The sequence below is a fragment of the Odontomachus brunneus genome, unplaced genomic scaffold, assembly GCF_010583005.1.
Source record: "Odontomachus brunneus isolate Ranch 3 - 2012 unplaced genomic scaffold, Obru_v1 Obru_scaffold_004, whole genome shotgun sequence".
NCBI lineage: Eukaryota > Metazoa > Arthropoda > Insecta > Hymenoptera > Formicidae > Odontomachus > Odontomachus brunneus.
Window position 1 is genome coordinate 1,409,628 of NW_022639454.1, and position 16,572 is coordinate 1,426,199.

Here is a 16,572-nt window from a genome sequence, read left to right on the forward strand (position 1 = left end):
TATATATATATATATATATATATATATATATATATATATATATTGCAACAGAAATAAATAAAAAGAAAATAAAAGAAAACTGAGAGACAAAAGTAATTATAATATACATAGATAATAATATATATCCTATAGGTAATATATATATCCTATATATAAATTTATATATAGGATGCTTTACAAGTAATAATAAAAATTATAAGCAAAATTACAAATGTTTATAAATACTTAATGATAAAGTACTTTAGATACCTGTGTATCAAATTGGTTAGGGGTTCTATCAACTTTTTGCCAAGCCTAGGTTCTAGAGGTGTCAATGCTCCAAACTGGAAATATAACATCATATTGCATTCTAGGGATTACTTGGAAAAAATATTAGGTACAAATTTTTTGGGACACGCTTAACTTCATTAATGCATGAAATATCTCATATCAAGCAAACTTCTATATATAAAATACAATATAAATAATGCTACAAAATGCAATATATACCACTAGTATGCATAAATTGCAATGGACATTTACATATGTGTAATAATTTACATATGAAGAACAATATGCAAACAGAAAGAAATCAAACAATATAAAACCTTGAAATCAGGTCAATTAATGGTTGAGTAAGTCTCCGACCCAGTTTTGGCTCAATCAGAGTTATAGTTGAGAACTGAGCATGAGAAAGAAAACCAACATGTCTTACGATAAAAAAAAGATTTGTACATAAGAAATTGCATTTAATATCATAAAAATACAAAGTTCTCATTAGAATAGTTTAGACGCGTCATTATTTCATGTTTAACAAAAAGGTGTAAAAGAATATTATGCTAATTCCTCAAAAATTTGAGGTAACAATAATACTCACCAATTTGATGATTTTGATAAGCATCCAATTATTCGTAGAGGTTGTCATTAGCTTAAAGAAGACAGGTGCTAAGCTCAAGTAATTCTTTGGATTTTTTCTGGCTAATTCGCAAACTACATTTACTGCTGCACTTTGAACACCGCTGTCTGGATCCTCAAGTTTTTCCTTCAACCTAGGGAAAGCTGGTCTTAAAGCCTCTGGAAATCTCAGAAATACTTTATACATCATCAATACCGCCTTCTTGCGTAAGTACGGCTTGGTAGAAGTCAACAGAGTCATAATATCATGAACCAGATCGCGTGCTAAATCTGGACTTATGAAGCAAGATAAACCACTTAGTGCTAAACCGGCATCATACTGGTTCTGGCTGTTCAAATCTTTACGAATCATGTTTGTTGTTAACATCAGCAACTGCAATAAAAAAAGAAAGAACATTGACAAATAGGTCCATAATAAACTGATATTCTCGTAGCTTTAATAATTTGACAAAGTTTACCTCTGTATCTGTGTGAAAGCTCTGACTTGCAGCAAGATAGCCAATTCGTTTGTAAGTAAACTTTGCGGATGACATTACTTCTATTATATTAAAGCCAGCCCAACTAATGTCATATCCTAACATCTGGAGCTAAACACACAAGAATAAATTAGATATACACATTCGGGATAAGTTGAATTCAATCGAACCGAGTCATGTCGAATACATCGTGTAAATCGGATTAACATCGACCTTCGTGTTAAACTTACATATGTTAGCTTCGCCACGGCGTTCGCCTTGACCGCCACATTATCTTGCCGCAATTCCTGCTTGATCTCTTCGATGCACTGCGCGATGTATTTAGCCTGGCACAAAAAATCGTAAGATTCTCTTGAGTCAAACGGCAATTTGCGGAAAGTGATGATACGGACGAGCGAGGAAAGTAAGGTTAGGTCAGGATGTGTAACAACTTCACCGGGGGAGTATTCGCGAGAACGAAGCATATGGGAGTCACCTCGTTTTCCTTATTGTTCCTGATGCCGCGCACCAGATCCGTCAGGTTCTTGTCGAACATCCGCTCGAAGTTCCCCTTTACCTTGCGGAGTGCCATGATCGCATTTAAAAAATTAAATGCCGTGTTCACGATATCACTTAGGGGGCTTTCTCGGGCATTGGCCGGGCGTTCTGACTCACACGAACAACACGTCGTCCCGATACCATTACCGTAGGTTGAATTTCGTAAACATCAAGCTCCAGTCTTGCATTCACATTTTTTGACAGATCCACAGATAAGAGGTCTATTCGAAAATCATACCTAAGAAATGTCAAGAGAGAAAAAGAGAGAGAGAGAAAGCGGCCAACCTATCTGACGCAGTCACTCATGGAGCACGCAATGTCATCAGTGTGCGCTCGACTATCGCGCCTTCGAACGACTGCGCCACTAATAAGTCCGATGCTCATGTAAATTGTTGTTCACGTTTATCGCAAACTTCAACTCCACTTCACGTCCAAACTTAAATTCCGAGTTCAAACGTCAAAGTTCGTGTCAGATTCAATGTTTACGTCTGGAACGAAGTAAAAGATTACTTACGGCGTTTGAAAGAGAACACATGAAAGCGGTAACAAGGTGCAGAAAGTGCAACTGAAATCAGCCGCGTTCAACTTCGAGAGTCGCTCGACAAGTAATTAGCGCACAATTATCACCTATTAGGTCTCATTTAATCGAGCCTCTCTTCTCCTCTATGCATATTACAGCTAGATACTCATCTATTATGAAAAGAACATAAATAGTTAGCGATTAATTAACCATTCAATTAACTCGGGTCGTCGATTGCTCTGATCTTTGAACGTAGCTGAAGGTCGCGCGTACTTGGATAAAATTCATATATCTCGTATCGCACGGTCTCGATATAGCTCGCGATAACTTCATGTAGACGACGAGCTACTCTTCGTCTCGTCTACTGCATCGTGCTCGGAGCTGAATGTAGAAAGGAGCAGCAAGTCGCCGGCCAATTAATCGAAGCCGTCGATGTAACTGACCCTCCTCGCATTCGTTCACGCATACACACACACGCACCCGTTCACGATCGGCTTTTCTTTGTATTGACCCACCCACACTCCGCTCATGAGACGAGCGTTTGTTTCAGATTGTTCTCAACCTTCGCAGTCGATCGTCGTCGTGAGGAGAGAAAGAGAGTGCGAGAGAACGAAAGGCATGTCTGAGGAGCCGAGACAAAGGCCCGCCGAGCGCTAAATATTCGCACGGATCGCCGTGAATTGACAGATCGATCATGTAGCGAGGTGCATCGCGCGTTTTCCTGCGACACGAGGCCGCGCAGCGCTACGAGGCCGTTTTGAAGTGAGAAAGTCGTCGAGGAGCGGAGACTCTCCGCCACTGTGCGTATCCGCCCGCCGTCTCACCGCGCCATTTGTCTGGGCATCACTGGCCGCGGACCGTGATCGGCACACACAACACACTGTGGCATGGTTCGACGACGCACCGAACGCTCCCACCGAGGTTGAGAACCGCGTTCTCGGGCTCTTGTACATTAATCTTTTATCTACGCGAACGCGCCGAAAATTGCACGATGAAAGGAAACGTCTCGTAGCACCGGCCCCGGTAACGGGCGTCCCGTGTCATATGGCCGCGCTCGCGCTGGGAAATCCGATCCGTTTTGTTTACGTCGCAAAATACGTCGGATTGTCTCGTCGGTGTTGAGACTGCTTCGTTACGTTGTGCAAAAAACCTCGTCGATGCACCGTGCAACATTAATGTAACATATTGCGATAATGTCTTTGATGTCTCGTTTGAATTATTGTTCAACAGAGAACCTTTCATTTCTTGCCTCATGTATGTGTAAGATTGTTTATGATCGTATATTTGAAGAAGTGTCTGCCAACCGCACATTCTTTCTATTTTTCTATATAGATTCTTTATTATTTTTCTGTGTATATTTTACAGATAACTCACAGCAGATGAATGTTACTCCCTCAGCAGAACAATGACTTCGGGTTATTTTACTTTACCGCTCAACATGGACAGGGTGTGCAGAATTTGCCTCGCTGAGGGCACTAATCTGTCACCGATCTTCTCCACTGATCAAGAGGTGAATGATTTCCCAGGCCTCTCCCAGAAGATACAAGTCTGCGGTTCCATTGAGATACACGAGCAGGATGGACTGCCTTCCTTGATATGCGACGTTTGTGCCTATAAGGCTAGAGTTGCGCATGAGTTCAGACAACAGTGTCAGCATTCTGATGCGAGGTTGCGCATGTACTACAACAAGCCTGCAAAGGGTAATATTACTGTAAGTATTATAGAGAAGTCTGAAAGTCACACAGGTTAATTGCTACTGAATTCATATCTCGTGTAATAAATAGAGGAGCTTGTTCTTCTTTCAAGCTAATAATATAGCTTAAATATTAGAGAATATTGCATACATCTTTATTTTTTTAATCAGCATGCAAAAAGTGTGATAGTCTCCCCTACTTTGTTCAATCGTATTGTCTGTGTTGAGATGTGTTCATATCTGATATAATTTTTTCAGGATTCTTGTACACAGACTGATCTGCGAACTAGATTTGTGCTGCCAACGAAACCGAATCATCTCCAAGAAGAATATTTTGTTAAGGAAAACATGCAAGTAGTGACGAATCCACAGGAATATGTGCAGCCCACTGACTCGTTTCCCAGACACGAGACCAGTCTGAACACTAGTCAGATTCACATGCAAGATGAAAAGTTGTTCATGTGTTCTATCGGGTTTGAAGGAAGCAAGGAGGAGGCAGTGAAGAACCCTTGTATAACAGAGAATGTGGTACATGAGATAACAATAACGCAGCAGGACGCTCACGACACGTCCATTGTCAACTTACAAATGAAAGACGACGAAGTTGTGAAAGAAACCGAGCAGTACGTGGAGAAGAGCGACGCGCAAGAGCAGGAGCAATTCGTCAGTGAGAGTTTACCCGACAATAACATGGAGGAGGAGGTGGAGGAGGAAGAGGAGAACGTTCCGCAGAAGCGTACGTCTGCGAGAAAAACGAAGTCAGCGCCGGTCAAAACGTACAGCGACGACGAGATCGGCGACACTTATTACGATCTGAGCAGCGACAGTCAGGATTCGGTGGAGTCGAAATTCAAGTGTAAAATCTGCTCAAAGCAATACGCTACGCAGAAAGGCCTCAAGAAGCACTCGCTTGTCCACGAGAAGAAGTACAAATGTAACGTCTGCTTGAAGATGTTCTACAAGCAAGAGAACATGGAAAATCATCAAAAGATACACGCATCGAAGCCGCACGCATGCCAACTCTGTCACGCATGCTTCTCCAAACCGCAGAGTCTCGTGAAGCACTTGAAGTCCCACACGGAGAAGGTGAACAACATGATCAAGCAGATCAACACGGACGAGCGTAAAGACAATAAGGAGCCGAAGAAAGAGCTGAAAAGCGACGAGGACACGGATGACGAGACTGGCCCCGCGAATGAGGTGGATGAGTTCGAGAATGCGCCCGAGTTGTACAAGTGCGAGATCTGCAGCCAATACTGCTCGTCTTTGAAGAACCTGAGGAGGCACGCTCTAGTGCACGGCGACAAAAAATATTCTTGCACCGTGTGCAAGAAATGGTTTTTTAGGCCGGACACTCTGAAGAAACACGCGGAGAAGCACGGACACGGGCTACTGGATAATCTCGTGGACGACAACAAGCTGTACGACTCGGACGACGACGAGATGGCGCCGACGAACAACGCGGTGAATCCTTCCTCGGAGAACGAAAACGTGAAGAAAGAGGACAGCGACGAGGACGGTTCCGGGGAGTACAAGTGTCAGCATTGCGACAAGGTGATGGCTACGAAGAAGGGCCTGCGACGGCACGTGTCGATGCATAAACCGAAGGCCGAGCCGGTGACCTGCGAGATCTGCAGGAAGGTCTGCGCCAGCCAAGCGCGACTCGTTCTCCACCAGCGCACGCACAAGCCGAAGGAGAAAGTGCCACGCGAATATCTCTGCCATATCTGCAGCAAGGTGTACCCTAGCAATTCCTCCCTCACGTACCACATGCGTACCCACACCGGCGTCAAACCGCACGTGTGCAAGACGTGCAACAGCGGTTTCACGACCACCACCAGCCTGGCGAATCACATACGCATTCACACGGGCGACAAGCCGTACGTCTGCCACGTCTGCAGCGCCGCGTTCGCCGTGAGCTCGGCCTTCCGCAGGCACTTGACGCGGCACACCGGTGAGGCGAATTACCTCTGCAAGACATGCGGCAAAGCCTTTAAGCGTCTCAGCACCCTGAAGGAGCACACGTACACGCACTCAGGCGAGAAGCCGTACGTCTGCAAGACCTGCGGTGCGGCGTATAGCCACAGCGGCAGCCTGTTCGCCCATCAGAAGCGCTGTCGCGCCCAGTACAGCGAAATGATCGTCGAGGATCACCATCATCATCATATGCCGCACACAGTCACGCATATCCACGTGAACATGAACAACGTGAATAACGGACCTGCAGTGCGGCCTGTCACTGTGATAGGTCAAATATACTAAGAATATACTAATAATATACTAAGAAAACCGTGGACTGCGGTGTCACGTGTTACCGCGCGATGTAGTTTTGCGATTGTAATTGCAGTTGTATATCATCGACCGCATAATTGCAAGCCAACTGCACAGAGCGACGACTCCCGCTTTCACGTGTAGTGCACGTGTGCGAGACAAATTATCGCGTCATTGTAAATATATATTAGCAGTTCTTTTTTTCACAATAAAATGAAACGTTCTCTCTGAATACGCCTATACTTGAGGGCTTTCGAAGGCTTAACGCTTTGCTTTCCGAGAATATGTAGAGCAATGTCCCTTTATTACATTACACGATATCGTGTATCAAAGATACAAAATTGGAGTTTTTCAAAATGAAGTCGCAATGGATTGTGAGAATTTTCACATATTTTTTTATTATTTAATGTTATAGATATGTATTATGTAGAAGAATGTATATACGGCGTAACGTATAGGATGGAGCATTAACTCTGTCCTCTTTGAATATTTCTAAACTAATGATTATTGAAGAAATAATCTCGGATAAAAGTTTATCTGTCGCAAGTACGATATTCGTACGGGCGACTAAACTTGGAACAAAAATACGCATAATATTTTATTCCTATGTATATACCAAATTTAATATCTAACATTGTTTTGTCAGTTAAATTCTTTTTTAAGATATTTAAAATAGAGATAGAATTATTGTTCCCCGCCCCGCTCCTCCCCGTCCTATGTATCGATAAAAACGTGTGTATATACACACATATCCATATATACATATATATTTTTATATGTATTCGTATAATCCAGATCTTGTACCACATATTACATAATAGTTGTTTCACGTTACTGTTTTATTTTAAAGTAATCAGTTTCTACATCGAAAGTAGGGAACATTTTTTTTTCTTTTTTGGGTTAAAAAATTTGCACGGAAATTTTTAAAGGTTCCATATCCGACATAGTTACTGAGTAATTGGTTTTTAGTGTTTATAAACTTTTTATGGAATTAATATGCTGAAAAAGAGTAACGTTGAAAATGTAATATCAGGTGTACAATTTCTGGGCTGTGATTATCGCATAAATTATAACTAGATAAAGAGGGAATCAGTCTTATCTCCATTTAGCAAAATTAATCAGCATAAACATATAAATATTTCACCGCCAAAGTACATTATAGTTAAACGGAACAATTATATTTGCACTATGTATATTTTGCATAATAACTTAGGTTGCACGAGATACAAAATGATTATAATTATCATACAGCACGTAGAGGTCATGATAAGTAGAATTTCATGTAAGAACTTTTGCAGTTACATTTTTTTTATCTTTGCTAACAGAGAGGATGTTAATATTATATAACAGATAGCATACATGATAGCAATGTATTAAATAATGTTGTGCCACAAGCGTATTCTTTTAAAAAAAGATATTCTGACATTTATCAGAATATAATTTTAACATAATATTCATGTTAAAGAGAGAGAGAGAGCGAGCGAGAGAGAGAGAGGCACATTATCATTTTTATAAGACACACAGTCGTGAATGTTTAATACAAACGGTATTTTATATATTGATGTATGAACGGGATGATATCACACACATTGTTCTGTTTTAACATGTCTCATATTATTGTCATTAATAAGATATTTATATCTGAACTCTGTTAAAAAATCTTTAAATTGCAAAAATATTTTCTTGTCATTGAAAGAGTAATTAGGATGTTATTTATATATTTAATTCTTATTGCGGTAGAATAGAAACTTATTCTTCAGGAAATATTTTCTAAAATTGATTTAGACTTAAACAGAGCGATCAGGATTAGAGAACAAATGAACAGTTCTGTAAACTGATCGAGAATAAGTGAGGAATGTACAAATATACATATAAACAACATCAAATTATTAATTATTATAACAACATATTATAGGCGAGACTGATCATCACTCATCTAGATATTTAACACTATAAAATTAATTTATATCGAGTTTATAAATCTCGATATAAATGGTTGGATATGTATTTTAAAGTCCAGTAGCATTTATCGTTTTATTATATACTTTTTGTATTGCCAATAGAAGTATTATTCAATCCAGAATTTTTGTTACAATATGGATATTTTCAAAATGTCAATCTATATAATTTTTCATAAAATTATTCACAAATCCTCATTTTTAACAGTGTTTGTATAATTATCGATTTTATATTCAGTATCAAGTATTTATTTACTGCTTTATAAAAATCTGTAAGAAAGTTGTGTATTATTGTTTTAATTACAAATGTGGAAGACAATGTTTATGAAAAACTAAAAACAGAATTTGAATTTAACAAAAGAAGAAAACGCATCTAATTAAATGGCAAGTACTTTATACTATTGCACTTGATTTAACGCTAAGTTATATAATATTGAACGAACATAAGGTATAAGTTTAAAAACACGAAATTCGGCATCTTTTTTTTTTCTATCATATAGAAACAGTAATTTGTAGTGCCATCCGGATAATACAATTAATATTAAAATTCTATGAACGCTATTTTTTGTGCGTCCCTACTGTAAATAACATGTATAATTATGAAAGGCATATATATATATATATATATATATATATATATATATATATATATATATATTGTACATAAAATAAAAATTATTTAATGCAAATTATAGATTTGTCTGAAGAAAGATGTATAAGTGAGATTTTAAGAAAAAACTAGTTATATTTTGCAGCTTTGTACATAAATATTTACATACATATGTTTTTGTACATATCATGCTCAATGAAAATTTTTATTAACAATTCCATATTTAATTCCTCGTGTTCAGTGACACATCGGGTAAGTAAAGGACTCTGCAAAAAAAATGGGAAAAGTGGTTTCAGTAAAATTGTTTAAAAATTGAATATATTGGAGTTTTTGATCTCCTGATGATAAATTTCATGGGAATTTCAAAATCTTCGAATATTAACAAATCTTTTTGCTACAGATATTCGAAAGCGATATTAGATTCACGTATGCTGAAGATATATTGTTTAGTTCGACATATGACGAACCGTGGATCCTTATCTCTGCTGACACACATACACACACACATACGCACTCATAATTGCATATATACACACAAGAAATTAATTATAAATCACGTTTACATAGTTAATCCTGAGTAACGCAGAGTAGGAAAACTGCAAAATCATACACAACACGCACATACCAACATACACATATATTTCCACGTCAATGTCAAACTAATCGATAGCATATGTGAATCTAATGTCGCTTTCGTACGTAATAGTTTAAAAATATTTGTAAATAATAAATCTATAAGTAACGCTCCATGATATATATTTTGCTGCAAAATAATATTAAAAATAAGACATACTAGGCCTTCTTGAGTTTTTTCTTTTTCTTTAAAATTCGGTAACGTCGCCAAATTGAATGTCTCGTCCTTCGAAGAACCTTGGCTAAATCGACATATTTGCGGCTCTCGTCAAGAGATGGATTATTCTCTAGATGATCTATTATCATCTGGTCCTCATCAGGTTTATATCTAGCAATTTCAATTTATATTTTAATTTTAGTTAATTTCTATCGATACAAAAAATATATTTATGAAATAATATGTTTAACACGTGATTTTAGAACAATTAACAAAAATACAAGAAATGAAAATCATGCATATAATAACTGTTACATAAATAATACATAAATGAATTTTCTTATATGGATTTTTTTTTACCTGGTTTGTACATTGTCTTTATATAAATTTCTGAACCTATGATAAACACTGTACAAGGTTCTATTTGGTAGACCATTAGCCAAAAACTGTACAAATTTCCGTCTTTGTGAAATATGACGTATGTATGTCGCTGTACCTGTCCTCAATTGCAGAAATGGCTTTTGATTTATTTCATCCCAATTATGTAGCTGTTTAAAAATATACAATGTAAGCATCTTATGTTCAAGACAAAAATAAAAAAATTTCTTACACACCAGAAGAGAATATATTTGTATACACTAACCGTACAAAATCTTTTCCAATTACGAACAATAATTTCATCTTCCTCAACCGAATATGTACCTTTCTTGAGAGGCACTATCTTCTCAAATTGTTCTATTATTTCCTTGGACGGTATATGGGATCCTGCTCGTGTCTCAATTTTATGTTGCGGTGGCACCGTGTGTTCCAGTTGTACGGACAGATTGAACAATTTCTGCAATGAAAAAGAATTGTACATACATTTTATTTGGCAAGCTTTCGAATTTCTCTGGTCTATTATTACTATCGAATCTTTTTCAGGTAGTTCCTCTTGCGATAGCATCTTTTTCGCTAAGTAGGTTGCATCGCTGCAGTTATCCGATATTTCATTTTTAAATTTCACATTTGGCTTAAAATCATCATCACTGTCACATGATGTATTATCGATAATTTTATTATCAATTTCCTGATCTGATGTTTTCTCTTCATTTTTTTCTTTCTTTAATTTCTCCATCGTATGTAAAAACGAGTTGTAAAATACACTGTGATAACTTAACCTCACTAACTACGTTAAGGCTGCGTTCGGAAAGTTACTCGAGTACTCTCCCTCTCTTTTTATCTCACTCTTGTATTTCGCTCACTTCAACGGCTATTGTCTAGTAGTGTGCACACAGTGTGTGTTTCGGAACGCAGCCTAAATCGCATTCAACGATTTACACCTATTTCTACCAACTTTAGTTAACCGACTGATTATTCCAGCAGAATGAACCAATCGCATTTGTCAATTCTGACTAACGAGAAATGCGATTGGTCAATTCCGTTGAAATAACCAGGGTAACGTTTCAAAATACTATTCGGTAGGTAGAGTAACATTTAATTAACCAATCACGGTAAAGAAATTTTAGTTTTTTTTGTTATAATTATGCCTATTTCTACCATTTTTGGTTAACTTAACTGGCTGGTTATTCTAATGGAATTGATCAGTTGCATCTGTCAATTCTGATTAACGAGAAATGCGATTGGTCAATTCCAATGGAATAATTGGCCGGTTAACTAAAATTGGTAGAAACGAGCATTAGTCAATTAAACGCTACACCACCCACCGAGTAAAATTTCGAAACGTAGCTCAAACGATTAAGTTAACCAAAGTTAGTAGAAACGGACATAAAGCCCGTATCAGAGGCGTTTTTTCGTTTCTTGACCACGATATCGTTTGGTTGGTTGGTTTGGTCCACTTAACGCTCGCAATGCCTCGAGCAACAAAGATAGAATAACACTCGCGGCGTTGCGAGCGTTAAGTGGACTAAACTAACCAAGCAAACGCTATTGTGGTTACGAAACGAAAAAACGCCTCAGACTATAGATTAGGATTGAGATTGAATTAAAATTTAGCCAATCAGAGCAAATTTACTAAGCTCAAGTTTGATGAATTTTGCTCTGATTGGCCAATTTTCAATTCAATTTCAAGGTTTGTCTCGTCGCATGCCCCAATGTACTCCTACTCGCTCCAGAGCACTCTGATTGGTTCAGGTCACCACGCGGACCAATCAGAGTGCGTTGAAGCGAGTAAGAGCACGTTGGGGCATGCGACGCGAACAAACCTTCAATCTTAATCCATAGGCTAATACGAGTTTAACACATTAATCGCAAGTGTCTCATCGGGACGTAGCTGTTGTTTTTAGAACACTCGACTGTAAAGGCTGGTTTATGATGGCCGTAATCCGTTAATTTATGCCGGAATCGTAAAAAAATTGATCAATCATAGTCGAATTATAGAAGAATAATTGACTGTGATTGGTCAATTTTTTACGGTTTTGGCATAAGTTAACGGATTATACCATCATAAACCAGCCTTAAGGCCCTTGCAGAATGACAAGCAACAGGCAATAGGAATTCGGATTGGTCAATTATTTCTATTCCCTGTTCTTATTGGCTAATGCCTATTCCTATTGCCTGTAACCTGTCATTGTGCAAGAGCCTTTACAGCACTGTGTCAAACAAATAGCAACACACCGGTGTGGCTGTTCTCAGAGACTTCTAGTTACTGTCGATTTCAGATTCTCAAGCGACAAAACCGAGTAATCGGCGAACGGTGAGGATGTCGACGGATTTTTACATACGCTACTACGTTGGCCACAAGGGCAAGTTCGGCCACGAGTTCCTCGAGTTCGAGTTTCGGCCGGACGGCAAGCTACGTTATGCTAATAACTCTAATTACAAAAATGACACGATGATCCGGAAGGAAGCGTACGTGCACCAGTGTGTGATGGAGGAGTTGAAGCGAATTATTCAAGACTCTGAGATCATGCAGGAGGACGATTCGCTCTGGCCACAGCCCGATCGCGTGGGTCGGCAAGAACTGGAGATCGTAATCGGCGACGAACATATATCATTCACCACCTCTAAGACCGGGTCTCTTCTGGACGTCAACCAATCGCGCGATCCGGAGGGTTTGCGATGCTTCTACTACCTTGTACAGGACCTCAAGTGCTTGGTGTTCTCGCTGATAGGATTGCACTTCAAGATAAAGCCCATATAAATTTCAAATCCCGCTTGTGTGACGAAATATAACAATGTTATGACGATAAGACGTATCCTGATAAAATGTCTTCTAATAAAATGCAAAGCCTTTTGTAATTGTCTTCATTTGTTTTCCTCGTGTTTGCAAGAGAGAAGTCTAGGTTAAGTTGCATTTTTACGCAAGCTTCGGAATGCGTCATCATGTCTTACCTAACCTAACCTATTTTATCCGAGAAATTCATAAGACGCCGAGATTCCGTCGAGATAAGACTATACGAGACGCTTGTTGTATCCAAAGCAGCACGCTTGCTTTAGTCTTTCGCGAAAATACGCTTAATCGATGCCTGTTCGTGCGTGAAACAAAGTTTACAAAGTTGGAACAGTCGTTCAAGAAGAAACAGGTTAATGAGGATATATGCTTGTAAAGAAAGTTTGACTAATCTTTCATCTAACAAACTATGTGAATATCAGATAAAACTTATGAATATCTACGATTAATAAGTAAGCGTCGATATTGCGTCTTGTATATAGATGGATGTCATTATCGAGTGATGTATATAAACGATACAAGCATTCCTGTTTTGGATCATTACTCACGAATTTTGCACGGTGGTTGCACGCGTTTGGATACCATTCGTTTTCATACAAAGGTAATATTAACCAGTGATTAGAATAGATAAATTTTAACACGCGCCGCGTGCTTTTGTGAAACGTAGCTACGTTTAAATATTATATACATATACACATGTGTAACACATAATTCTTGAAGTTGATACTATTTCTAACCTAACAATCTGATTTTTGCTCATTCGCGCGTTGACAAGTTTCGCGAATATTTCTCAGTGCAATACATTTTGAACATGGTGGAATTTCTGTAGATTGTTTTGCAGTGTGTGGTGTTACAGCAGTTTTAATTGCAGGTGCAATATGTCCATCAGACAAGAGCTAAAAGAGGACTTAAAAGAAGTAGTTAAGGAAATGGTGAAGAGTCAGATGAGAGAGGAGATGGAAACAATGACAAGGAGAATGAAAGAGATGGAAAAGAAATGGAAAAGAGAGAGAGAGGAAATGAGGGATAAAATAGAGGAGTTTGAAAGAAGGCGGAAAGAAGAAGAGGAAGAGAGGAGGAAAGAAAGGGAAGGAAAAGATAATGACAAAAACGTCGATTATCAGGAAGAAGAACGTGTCGTTATAGATGCTGTTCATGAAAGATTTCGGAGGAGAGATAACATTATGTATATCCGTTGTGACGATTGCGACAGCAGGATCCCGTGGGACGATAGTGCTATAAGGAATCACTTCAATAATTTGCATCCCTCGAACAGTCATTGTTACTACTGCAAAGGCAAAGTATTTATATATCAAAAAGTAATTATAATGGATGGTAAGGAGACATTGGATGAGATTGTATATCACAAATGTGATTATAATCAGCAAGCAGAGATAAGTGCATAAAAAGAACCTGTAGAAGTGTCAATTGCTTATTAATCTTTTAAGTGTAAGATGTACAGATTTAAAATCTCTAATGGAGATTTTATGATATGCACATCATTAACATCATGTCTTTCTGACATGATATTAATCAGATATCCTATGCTACAATTATATAAATAAGCTGGCAATATTTATATCTTCTGACTATAGCAATAGGTTATTCTTGACAATACTTTTGATATGTTATATATTAGATAGTATTGCAAAATATAATGTACAAATTGTTGATTACTCTTGTTGATAACTGCTGTTCATGTATTATATATATACACACGCATCTTATATATGCATGATAGTGAATATGAAGTGAAAGATATTAATTCTCAAAATATATAATAGTTTAAAGATTAATCTAAAGAAATGAAACTTTTGAATTCTTTAGAATAATATAACTTATGTACTTTGTAGTCTTTGTCTAGATACACTTTAGAATTAAACTTCTTTTTATACAATATTGCAGTGTGCAATATATTATACAAGTCCAAAATATAACATTGCTGTAATTAAAAGTACAAAGGATAATTTTTTAAAGTAAATCCTTATAGATCTGATATATAAGATAATGATCTGATATATAAGATAATGATCTAATATATAAGATAATAATCTGATATATAAGATAATGATCTAATATATAAGATAATGATCTGATATATAAGATAATTTTGCTATTAACTGCGATATTCTTTTATAAGGATTTTTATATAAAAAAGGAAGTATGACCTTAAGAGATAAAGAAATGTATTAAAGTTACCTGATAAAACATAGATCTTCTATTGCAGATAAGATATGTACATTATTCTACGTGGGTAAAAAATACAATCACTTCTATTGTATAGAATGAAAACTTATATTATAAACTTTGAGCTTTACAAATACACAAGAGTCAATTTCAAGTACAAAGGTACACGAATTTGTACATAGTGTTTATTTTTCTATAACTAACATTCATTGTAAAATATTTCCAGTATTTTAATTATACATCATAAAACTTTGATTTATTCAATAGAAACAAGTAATTTTTAACAAAGTTCGATAGTTTATTTATTAAATCTCCTATGGTAGAAGTTCATTTGTCAAATAGACAATTTTTTTATTTAAATGTATAATATATAATTCCTGTCTGTGACACACATCACACAACTATATGTGTATATATAAATTTATAAATTATATAAGTGAACTTTAAAATAAACATTTTTACTAGATTACATTAACTATTTCATTTCTATTACATTTACCACATCTATTAGATTAACCTTCCTAGTGGTAATATAGAAATTTCTAGTGATGTACTAAAATTTAAATGAGATAAAAGAACTTGTACAACATAGAGAGTTTATATATATTTATTCATAACATAAGTAAAAGAATAAAATAAAATTTTATGAAATTAATTTAGTAATATTAATATGTTAAATAAAAAAGCGCATATATCACACGTAAATTCATCAAGACAGTCCCATAGGACAGCATACAATGTATGTATGTAGAATCTTTTTTATTTTTTATAATTATAAATATCGATATTTTCTCCAGATCTCTTTTGTATTCTTATCACACCTGTGTATGTATTCTAATATATGTTATGGCACATATATACGCACGGATCTTTTATCAAAACTCTAGTTATATAAATTATAATATGTACGAGATTTTTAGAAAAGATACGTGTGTGTACGTGTATGTGTATATTGTGTATGTGTAATATTTCATTGTTTTACAAATGTGCGAACTGCAGTTAAATTTAACAGAAGTTATAGCTATGAGCATGCAGTAAAAAAGCTTGCATACTTATTTCATGTGTAATAACATAATATCTGAGTGTGTATAATTTTCTAACTCTACATTTAAAAGATTAGAAAAGTACAGATATTCAACATATAGATATCCATAGACAATTATATAAGTTATATTGGCTGTAAAATGCCCTGTATGCAAATACATATGAAGCTAATACTGACATTATGATGTAAATACCATAGACACGTACCAAATACAATTTGCAAGTGTACATAAGTTTCTTTTTTATTTAATAGAACTAGTCACATGATAGGTTTTTTCAATATTATGAAACTGACACTACTTTTTATCACATTCATTTACCAAGTGGGAATTTTCTTATATCACACCCATGTGTATTCTAAAAGACATATCACGATCTCTCTCTCTCTCTCTCTCTCTCTCTCTCTCTCTCTCTCTCTCTCTC

General features: G+C 36.6%; 4 protein-coding genes across 10 annotated transcripts in view; 2 read left to right on the forward strand and 2 right to left on the reverse strand.

Annotated features, from left to right (window-relative positions):
* LOC116844903 (AP-3 complex subunit delta-1) overlaps positions 1–2,655 on the reverse strand; it is a 7,141-nt gene extending 4,486 nt beyond the window's left edge. For both annotated transcript variants that reach the window (XM_032817047.1, XM_032817038.1), the window contains exons 1-5: positions 1,846–2,655; positions 1,601–1,696; positions 1,353–1,481; positions 857–1,267; positions 250–323 (exon numbers count right to left, since the gene is read on the reverse strand). In XM_032817047.1, coding sequence (XP_032672938.1) covers positions 250–323; positions 857–1,267; positions 1,353–1,481; positions 1,601–1,696; positions 1,846–1,941 — 806 coding nt within the window. In that variant the 5' untranslated portion in view covers positions 1,942–2,655. The remainder of the gene's footprint in view (positions 1–249; positions 324–856; positions 1,268–1,352; positions 1,482–1,600; positions 1,697–1,845) is intronic.
* Positions 2,656–2,959: 304 nt separating this feature from the next.
* Positions 2,960–7,066, forward strand: LOC116844916 (zinc finger protein 678-like). Of its 5 annotated transcripts, none has more exons than XM_032817093.1 (3): positions 2,960–3,043; positions 3,793–4,138; positions 4,379–7,066. In XM_032817093.1, exons 2-3 carry the CDS (start codon positions 3,833–3,835, stop codon positions 6,380–6,382), a joined length of 2,310 nt encoding a protein of 769 aa, XP_032672984.1. In that variant the 5' UTR covers positions 2,960–3,043; positions 3,793–3,832; the 3' UTR covers positions 6,383–7,066. The 5 variants fall into 5 exon arrangements, with proteins under 5 accessions (XP_032672984.1, XP_032672964.1, XP_032672974.1 ...); XM_032817073.1 differs by having other exon boundaries at positions 2,964–3,374; XM_032817083.1 differs by having other exon boundaries at positions 2,964–3,227.
* Positions 7,067–9,074: 2,008 nt separating this feature from the next.
* Positions 9,075–10,980, reverse strand: LOC116844941. 2 transcript variants are annotated; one of them, XM_032817125.1, is made up of 5 exons: positions 10,654–10,977; positions 10,393–10,584; positions 10,110–10,297; positions 9,753–9,920; positions 9,075–9,225 (listed from the first exon to the last, which is right to left on the reverse strand). In XM_032817125.1, coding segments are annotated over exons 1-5 (759 nt in total). In that variant the 5' UTR covers positions 10,864–10,977; the 3' UTR covers positions 9,075–9,224. The 2 variants fall into 2 exon arrangements, with proteins under 2 accessions (XP_032673016.1, XP_032673025.1); XM_032817134.1 differs by lacking the exon at positions 9,075–9,225 and having other exon boundaries at positions 9,752–9,920; positions 10,654–10,980.
* A 1,343-nt stretch (positions 10,981–12,323) lies between these two features.
* Positions 12,324–12,991, forward strand: LOC116846301 (protein mago nashi homolog). The gene has a single exon (XM_032819966.1). The coding sequence runs from the start codon at positions 12,448–12,450 to the stop codon at positions 12,886–12,888; it is 441 nt and encodes a 146-aa protein (XP_032675857.1). The 5' UTR covers positions 12,324–12,447; the 3' UTR covers positions 12,889–12,991.
* Positions 12,992–16,572: the final 3,581 nt, after the last annotated feature.